The 10,191-nt window shown below is 41.5% G+C and overlaps 1 protein-coding gene across 1 annotated transcript in view; it reads right to left on the bottom strand.

Annotated features, from left to right (window-relative positions):
* Positions 1-9,036, bottom strand: part of Lipa (lipase A, lysosomal acid type) — a 35,780-nt gene extending 26,744 nt beyond the window's left edge. Inside the window, exons 1-3 of the mRNA XM_008837839.3 lie at positions 8,884-9,036; positions 6,088-6,199; positions 4,265-4,382 (exon numbers count right to left, since the gene is read on the bottom strand). Coding sequence (XP_008836061.1) covers positions 4,265-4,382; positions 6,088-6,192 — 223 coding nt within the window. The 5' untranslated portion in view covers positions 6,193-6,199; positions 8,884-9,036. The remainder of the gene's footprint in view (positions 1-4,264; positions 4,383-6,087; positions 6,200-8,883) is intronic.
* Positions 9,037-10,191: the final 1,155 nt, after the last annotated feature.

The raw sequence follows: 10,191 nt of genomic DNA, 5'->3' as shown, positions 1-10,191 counted from the left end.
AAAAAGTATCAGTTCTTCAAATCCTCGGTCCAGGCAGGAAATGAGAGAATGTAACACTAACACCCCATGACTTTCTGAAGTAAGGCTGTGCAGATGAAAATAAAGACCTTCTCTATAAATGACTAACTTGTGAATTTCAGTTCCCTTAAGGAGTTAGCGAATAACAAAGGTAGCTCAACCTGGGTGAATGGTTACTTAAAGGTGGGAAGATGGCTCAGCAGGTAAGAACACTTAGTACAAAAGTATTAAGTCCTGAGTTCAAATCCTCATCATCTACATAAAAACAAAGCCAGTACTGTGGGAGATGAAGGAACATTGCTGTAGCATGCTGACTACCAGGCTAGCTCCAGGTTTAGTGAGAGACCTTGCCTCAAAGGTATAGGTTGGGAGAGTGATCAAATGGGGTACTGAATGTTCTCCTCTGGCCTGCATACAGGCAGATGGATGTACACACCCACACAGCACACACCACCACCCCCATACACATGCAAAATAAATAGTTCTTTACTTGGGAAACATCAAGCATATGCTCCCAGTAACCACATAGTACAAATCTATATGGTTCAGGATGGGAGTGAAAGGCACAGACAAGCAACTAGGACAGAATACTAAGGAATATATGTATCTTGACCCACTAGACCCCTGAAGAGTGTTGCCTCACAAAACGACATAATTATAGCTGAGCTTTAAGCAACTTCTTCACAACCCCATAGGACAGAGGAAGACAAAGAGGCTGATAGGAAAGACAGCAGGTGGCAGAGCTTACAGGAGGACATGAACAGAGGACACGTGACTCAGCCCTGTGTTCATGCAGAACCTCACATGGTGTCCAAGGGAGACTACACACACTGTGGAAAAGCTGCTGTAACAGGACTAAAAGATGCTCACCACTCCTCTGTAAATTAGTGTTCCCTAAGAATGCCAGCCCAATAAATGTTTGAACATCTGGTAATTACATATAAAGAGTAAGTATATGGCATTGTTTTGTGTTGAAAGCATTAATTTCATAAACTGTAAGCCTATATTTCCATATTCCTATCTTGAAATTCATTTTCTCTAATACACAGGGAACCCCTGAAAAGAAGTCACTCAAGTTTCTCAGCTTCGGAGCTGTTTCAGGTGCTCAGCTGAATGGTTGCAAGATCCTAAGGTAAGACGTGGTCAGGACAGGTGAGAAAGGGATTCGCGAAGGGATACGATATGGATAGAATGGGTGTCAAGAACAATTCTACAAAAGCTGAGGATGCAGCTCCTTAGCAGAGTGCTTGCCCAGCATGCGTGCAGTCAACCCCTAATGGTGACAAAAAAGAGAGAAAGAAAGAAAAACGACTTTGCACTTTCCAGGCTAGGTCACTGGAAGGGTGATGGTGCTATTAATAGGAAGTCAGAAGGGGAAGTGGCATTCATAGGAAGAGAGTTCCATTTGAGGAACAAAGGTCTGGGTATTCTTTTTGGCTCCTTGGCTTTCAGTGAGGCAGATAGTAGCACTGACCACACAGCTCCAGAATAGACATGAAGGATAATAAGGAGCCTGTGTCCTGTGGTTTGCCTTGGGCCATAGAAAGCAAGCCAGTGAGTAGGAAAGCACCCATGCAGTACTTAGGAATTCCTTTAGGGACCGAGTCACAGTGCAGACCTTCTAGAGAAGACCCCTGAGAGGGTTCATAAACAAGAACTAGATACAGATCACAGACCTCCCCAGAGGAGGGTCGAGCCTCTTCAGAACAGTGAAAAAAGATGGGAACCTAATGCTATGACCAGATTTGGCTCACAATACTTTCAGTCAATGTTCTGCATTCTGAAGACAAGAGTATCCACTACCCCGTCCCCCAATAAGCTCATCTAATGCCTCTCCCTTGTGCGGGAAGCATTCAAGACTCAAGCTTACTGTCTCCATGTCTCTGGCCGGTACCTTCACCTGCCACAGTGTGATACTTTTGCACGGGGCAGGAGTCCTGTGTGCTAATTTAACTGCAGTGTGGAAAAGAAGCCTAGAGATGCATCTAGAAAAGGAAGAGGTGGTACATTATCTCAGCAGGATTTTATTAAGGTCCCAGAACCTCTTAACAATGGCTCACATTACTAACTACTAATCAACTAAGTACTTTGTAAGAAATAATATCCATACCTTGTTGTCTTTATTCTGAGTCTAAAAATACAGGACTTGTTTTTGTTTTTTAAAAGGGAATGAAACTAAGATTACATGCTCAACTCTGGTGTAAGCATATGCTTTATGTGTTTGAGAGCAGGGAAAAACAAACAATCAAACTGCAATTCATCATTCATTTTGTAAAAAGAGCCACATGAGGGGGGAAAATTCAAAGCTTAATTTCTTAATTAAGTTTCAAAACGAGCATTCCCATAACCATTTACGCACTCCTTAGTGCTTTATGATAGGCATAATTTTTGGAGAAAGAAAACAGGCATATCAGATTTGACTAACAAAATCATAAAGTAGATATTAAGACAAAGCTCATACTACCCAGCTTTGTTTCATCTGGACAATGACTTAAGAAGCACATGAGGTAACGAAAGCTCTTCTGATCTTAACAGAAGCGACAGCTGTTCAATTACCTTAATCCAGACCTTACTTTTCTGGAAGAGGTTTCTAGAAACAGAAAATGTTAAACAACAGGCTAAATCTGCAGACATGTGGAAATAAAAGTCTATTATTCTGATAACTTGTTCAACAGTCTCAGGTAGTCTGTCACTATACCTTCATCTGCATCAGGAACTACAGTTTTGTTAACTTATCAAATTACCAGAAAAAGATGTATGTGTGTATATATGCATGCTTACATATTTTAAGGCAAATCTATAAGAACCTTTATAAATATATTTCTAATGAAAGTAGTTATCACTACAAGCACACAAGCAAATCAGTTTAGCAAAATCTGTCAGAAACACAATTCGTAGACCTTCTGACCTCAAAATTTTTCTTAGAATCTTATAAATGAATTTGTATACACATAGAGTTTTTGAGCATCAATATTTGTTAACAGAAAACTTAAATTAGCACAAATGCTCATTAACAGAATATTTGATAAATAAATCATGACACAGTTATATAATGGAATACTGCAAATATTTAGAATACGTATTATCTGCGAGGATCTCTAAGATTTTACTAATATCAAACAAATAGTTCAATGAACAAAACACTATGCCTTTTATGGTACCTTTTTAAAATATTTTTATTTATTTTATTTTATGTATATGAGTATATTGCCTACATGTATGTGTGTGCATCCATGTCGTGCAATGCCGTGGAGGTCAAAAGAGGGTGTCGGATTCCCTTGGAACTAGAGTTAAGGACAGTTCATAGCCACCATGTGGGTGCTGGGGATCAAATCCGGATCCTCTGCAAGAGCAGTCAGTGCTCTTAACCACTGAGCCATCTCTCTAGCCCTTATGGTACTTTTTGAATTTAAAAGTTGGCCACAGAAAACCAGGAATATTTAGTTCTATTAGCTGTTAACGAGACTTCTGGAGGTTAAAAATATTAAAAATGAAGAGATTATACAGGACACTGTTTTAAAAATATGAAGAGAGATGTACTGCATATCTTTTTATTCTCTTTTTTGAACTATTTTAATATGCTGCCTTCTCACGAAATTAAGTAATTTTTTAAATTATTTATTTCATAACCATATGATTAGAAGAGGCATTTCATTACAACAGCATTGACACATTCAGCAACAATTAAGTAATTTTTAAACTGCAAAAGCCATCCATTTAGTGCTCACAACATTTTATTAGATAAAAATGCTTCCTTATAAAACAAAAGGAGACATTTTTAGCTTATCCTAAAAGGAATTTAGCCTTAGACCCTTGCACAAACAATGAAATTAGATGAGTCAGGGCTAGAGAGATGTCTCAGTGGTTAAGACCACTGGCTGCTCTTGCAGAGGATCCGGATTTGGTTCCCAGCACCCACATGGCAGCTAACAACCGTCTCTAATTCCAGTTCCAGGGGATCTGACACCCTCTTTGACTTCTGCAGGCATTGCACAGCAAAGGATTCACTTACATACATGCAGGCAAAAACACTCACACGTATAAAATAAAAATAATAAAAAAAGTTTTTAAAGAAATCTGATGAGTCCTTATTTCTTTGAAAGCCTTAACCTATGACTTGATTATTTAATACTTCAGCCTATAACTAACCCTGTTTCAACATTTTCACATTGAAATTTTGTTACCAGTTCAGGTAACACAATTACTTTTAAGAGCTATTCTATCTTGCCACAGAAAATACTCATACCTTTGTCCATATGATTCTTCCTCCCGTGAGGGATTCGGTGAAGGGACAAAATATATCCATCCTGCGTCTCAACTGTGTGCTCCTCACTAGGGAATCCCCAGTAAGTGATAATTTGAGTCTAGGGAAGAGAAAGGACAGTGAACATTCTATGGCAGTCTGACTCATCGCTCTTCCATACTAACAGGCAAAGGAGAAAACAAACAAGGGACATCTGGGGACAAAAACATGATTTGATAGGCCTTAACATGTAAGACAGAACGCATGAAATCTGGTGGGAGGGAGTATGGGGAGGAGGTAAGGATGAGGGGGTAAAAGTATGATTAAGATGTATTATGTGAAATACACAAACATTCAATAAAAATATACATTAAAAAAATGTCATGATATTTTCCAGCCTTTATTTAAGAAGTGCCTTGCATTTGAATCTGCTGAGGCCCCAACATCCACCAAAGAGCAAACCTTCGGCTCTCACAGGTGTCTCTCCATGTTGGCATGTTCTGTAACAATGTGTCTACTTCAGCCTCGTTGCTTTCGTCCTGCTTCATTCTTAACACCCACCAAGCACAAAAAAACACTTAGTAGTTTCTTTTCTAAACATTTCAGCTAACACTTTCCTTGTTTTAATGCTCCCAACAGTAGAAAATAATGCATCAAAAATTTTATTTTCATCCACAGACTAAAGGAAAAAAAATGTGCTAGAATATGAAGGTGCAGTTGAAGAAAAGCTGAAAAATGGGAAACTGTGATCAAACTCATTTCTCCATAAGGCAAGATCCATGGAGCAAGTGTTACTTGGGAACCCAGTGGGTTATGGGTAAATCAGTTACTCAGAAGTCCTGAGGTATTTATTATCCTCTCTGCCATAAATGCTTGAAAAGATTGGATCTTATTATTCTCTTGGGAGAGAACTTGTTAAAAGAAGGGGAAGCAACAAGGAAAACTTAACCTTAGGCTGTTGTGGCGCCACCCCATCTTGATTCTCTGTGAACTCTTCTCAGTCTCTATGATTCCTCAGCTGGGACACTGCATCTTCGATTTTAAACTTGCTAGGCCTTTAATAATCTCAATTTCCCACTATTTTGTACTGAAATGAGGTATTCCCAGATTTCACTTTTTACTTAGGATTAATAATTTTGAAATGCTTTAACTCATTCAAAGGTTATTATTTTGCTTATGTCTTCTAAGAAAATAGTTTTATACCTTCACAGTTACATTGAATTATGTTCCCTGAGCATTCTTAATCATAGCCTGTGCTCAGCACTCAGTAGAAGCATTCGTGCAAAGGTTAAAATGCTTTTATCATTGCTAAAGTGCATTGCCTAAGAGTTAAAATTGAAATTAATTAATAAATATCATCAGTTATCTTAAGAATTGTATCTTGATCAACAGCCTAATGAAGCATGTTATAAATACACTATCTAGGTGGAAAAGTTTAACAAATAGCATCTAAGATTCAGAGAAAGTAAAAATTATAATCAGCTATAAAGAGAATTGAGTTATGAATCCATGCAGTCCCAGTCCATATAATCATACTTAAGAAAATAACATTTGTTGTAGTTGAATTAAAAGTGTGTGACTTGGGGCTAGAGAGATGGCTCAGCACTTAAGAGTACTGGCTGCTCTTGCAGAGGACCAAGGTTTGGTTCCCAGTACCCACATGGCAGCTAACAACCATCCATAACTCCAGTCCCAGGGGATTTGATGCCTTCTTCTGACCTCTGTGGGCATTGCATGACACAAGTGCACTTACATGCAGGCAATACACTCATATACATAAAATTAACATAATAATTTTTTTAAGTGTGTGACTTTTAGAAACTCACCACATTCATGTTTGTTTCAGGATCCACAGCTGACACCTTCCCTCCGGACTTCTCAGAAAGCTGGACTCCAAGGACCAAATAGACCATCACACCCAAGAGCCTCATCTTCCTTCTGTTTAACAAAGTCAACTGAATTTTATTACAAAAAAAAATTGCATGACAGATTAAGGCTCCTTTTAAAAATCTTGAACTAAATTTAGGTAAAATAAAGGTTAGATGGAAAACAGATATGATACAACTCCAGCCATCTCTTGAAGGCGAAAACATGGAATTGTTTTCTGATAAGCAACTCCAGAACCACCTCCAGTTAACACTTGCAGCTTGACACACTCACTTACCATCTCACCACAAGGTTAAATATACCAGAGGAACATAGAGGAGAGGACAGGATAAGAAAAATTAAGAACCATAAAATTTCAAATCCTATTTAGTAATTCCCCACCATTTCTTACTCTGCTTGGGATTTAAATGTTTAAGTTCAGCCAAGATTCATTCTTGCCTGTCATTATCTACTTACTTATGTTCTTGCCCAAATTATATGTCAAGATTCAAAATTGTCTGGGGCTGGAGAGATGGTTCAGTGGTTAAGAGCACTGACTGCTCTTGCAGAGGACCTGGGTTCGATTCCCAGCACCCACATGGTAGCTACGAACCGTCCTTAACTCCAGTTCCAGGGGAATCCAAAGCTCTCTTCTGACCTCCACGGCATTGCACAACACAGGTGCACTCACATACATGCAGGCAATACACTCATACATATAAAATAAAAATCATAAATGAAATATTTTTTTAAAAAAGTTTCAAAATTGTCACTCAAGTGAACCAAAAGGAAAGGAAAAAAAGAGAAATAGAGAAGCTGCCCAACTATCAGCAAGGTCATCCTAGTTTCTGGCAGTGGTGGCTCAACATCAGTGTACCAAAGACCTGGGGGAGGTGAGGCGATGCAACTCTCTACGAACCCAGACTAAGGTTAGAAGTTGGGACTACAACCCAGGCCTTAAAAGATACATACAATCACTTTAAAAGATGGATGTCTATATTCCCAAAGACTGCATAAATTATAGCAGCATTATGTATAATAGCTAAAAAGTAGAAAAATGCCAATCTGAATGGACGAATGGGTAAATTATGTTATAATAAGAATACCTAATTCAGCAATGAAAATAAATGCACACAAAACATGGACAAATCTCAAAATAATTATGCACCAAAGTGGGGGGGGAGGAGAGAGAAAATTGATCTTACTTATATAAAACTTGGAAAAATGCAACTTAGTCTATATTGATGGACAGCAGATCAATCCCTGGGCAAAAGAAAGAACAGGAGGAAAGCTTTTTCGAAGATCATGCACAGGAACACTTGTGGGAGATGTGTATGTTCACAGTACCAAATGTACTGACACAGGTGTTTACAATATGGCAAAACTTAAAAGTTTCTACAATGTGTCCTGCTAGTCTATGCCAGTAATACCTCAGCATTGTTGTTGAAAATAAATTAATAAATATAAATAAATAAATGACTCCCTTAAACCAAGTAGTATACATGTCTTAAGAAACTGACTTTCAGGAGATTGCACAAGTGACCCGACTGCCTTCTGCCGATGTTATTCCTCCTGGAGTTATTTTTCTGAGCAATAGTGAATCTCAGAATTCTAGACAGGAGAGGATATTATCTTGAGTTTGCACTGGCTAAGCAAGCCTTCAGCTTTTAATTATCAGCCTGGCTTTCTTCATAAGGGCTGCAGCACAGCTTTGGGCCACCTTTTATCTTAAGTCCAACCTCCTCTTAGTACTAGAGAATAAAAAAATAGATTTAAGGCGGCTAGGGGTTCTTACCGTTTAAAGATTCTTACCGTTTAAAATAAGCAAGTGGTGGCAGTCGCGATCTATAGAAATGAACCAGCTGTCCAAAGGGCACCAGAGGAGGCTACTCGGGTGGAATATCACCCAGATAACTAACTTTCCCTTCCAACACAGCACTGTTTCTCCTTACACCTCACAGACAATTCTCACGATGGGGACTGTGCGATATTCCAGCTCGGAGCTAGAGCTGGGTTTAGTGAGATATTCTGGGCTCTTTACCACAGTACTTCTGACTCTGTAACAACCCAGTTCTCACTGACTGTACGCCTTCATTTCGTTCTAGGAGGAGGGAGGGCATAGCCGAAGTCTGATTCAACTTTGTACCTCCAGGACCTAGTCAAGTCCTGCACATACTAAATGTACAGCACAGCTTGTATATAGGAGAAATGGAATGGGGCAGCCTGACAGTTCAGTGACAGAAGAAAAAAAAGAGAGAGACTCAGTAGTGCTTCCGACGCTGGACACGGTCAGTTAACCCGACCCTGGCAGTACTAAGTCGATTTTCAGGATACTGGTGTCACAAAAGTCAAGTACTGGAGGTAAAGGGCCGGCTGGTTATGTAACAGTACCTCTGGAATGTTGGCAATGACCCCTGCCCAGGTCTGCTATTGACCAAGTGCTTGACTAGCACTGCCGGCTGGAGCTAACGGGAGGAAAGGATGAAGGAAGTGCTAAGAACCCGGCATCCTGGCTGTCCCCAGCCCAGGAGCTATGGGCAGCTTCCCTGACTGACGATCACACCTGGCCTGGGAGCGGGAGGGCCCCCCAGGGCAGGGCAGTTCATAAAGATTCCCCGGGCATCGCCACCCCAAAGCACCCCAGGTATCCGGGCAGGGTCAAGCCAAGCAGGGTGGGTTGGTGCGGGGCTCCCCTCCCAGCCCTGGGAACCCGGCGGGCACCAGCTCCCAGGCCCGCGGCCGCCGGCAGCACTCACCGCGAGCCCCTGTCCGGCTGCAGTCCCAGCCACAGTGCCCACTCTCCAGCCGGGTGCAGCTGGACCTGGAGCCCCCAGGGTGGCCTGGTGGGAGGGCCGGGCCACCACCCTGCCCAGGCCTTCTGCGCAGCCAACCAGAGCAGCCTGGCCAGGGGAAGTGCCTAGAAGACTCCGCCTCCACCAGCCCAGACTCTGGAGCCACTAGGAACCTGACCCAGGGAGCATGCGCTCTGAGACCTCCCCAGAAGCCCAGCCTGGCTCTGGCTATACACCGCACCTCCAGTCTCAGAGCTGCCAACTGCTGCAGGACTGCACCCCTGAGACCAGCACCTTCAGGAGTTCTTAACTTTTTCCACTCATGACACTTTTTCACTCGAAAAATTGTCATGCAATTTCGGGTAGAAGGTATACAAAATAGGTACACAAATCAGCCATTTTCTGATCATAAATTTATTTTAAAACTATTCTATGATTGCTATCCATGTAGTTCACCACTTATTAAAAGCAAAAACAAATCTGTATAGATGGATGTGCTTGTACATTTTTACATAAAGAAATCTTGACTTCATATTTGATGCATGTCAGCTGTGGAGGCTGTGACACTACCAGGCTACTGCAAACAGTACAAGCGGGAGTTAATGGCCTGGACAACAGTAGTGACAGCAGTGGAGGGGGGAGCAGTCAACTCTGGGTATGCTCCTGAAGAGACAAGAGGAGTTGTCCGTGAATTAGAATAACAGGAAACAGGGTCAAGGATGGCACTGCCACATTTAGCAAAACAGGGGTGCCAAGAGCTGAAGTGGAGACAAATTAGGAAGAGGAGCTGAGAGGAGAAGCAAGTTTGTTATAGGACAGACTTGTTAAAGAATTTGCTGAGCTAAGGTCACTGCAGAAAAGAAAAGCACTGAGGGTATGCCAAGCTCAGGAAATGGTTGCAAAGATAAAGGCATGGGAGAAGCTAAGCTGACTTGGAGCAGATACCCCAAAAGTTACTAACAACAGCAGAAAGGGCTGAGACATTATTGGGAGAAGAAAGTGTCACCAGAGACCAAAGGCTGAGCTGCAGTCTCTGCCAGAGATGCTTAAGAGCAAAGAGGGCTAGAAAGTACGCCCCTCCTTCCCTCTGCCCCGCCATCTCCATACCCTCCTGTAGAAGGAATGCAGCCTGAAACTGGCTGGCACAGAAGCCTAAGAAATACAGCCCGCGCAGGGTGGGCCCTCAACCCACTGCAGAACAGGGCAGAGCCGGGAAGAACAGGGAATGGATCTAAGGCCAACAGGACACGTGGACATTCAGAGAAAACCAGT

This window comes from Nannospalax galili, unplaced genomic scaffold (assembly GCF_000622305.1).
Source record: "Nannospalax galili isolate Female #2095 unplaced genomic scaffold, S.galili_v1.0 scaffold498, whole genome shotgun sequence".
Lineage (NCBI taxonomy): Eukaryota > Metazoa > Chordata > Mammalia > Rodentia > Spalacidae > Nannospalax > Nannospalax galili.
Note: the sequence above shows the minus strand (reverse complement) of the source record. Positions and strands in the feature narration are given on the sequence as shown.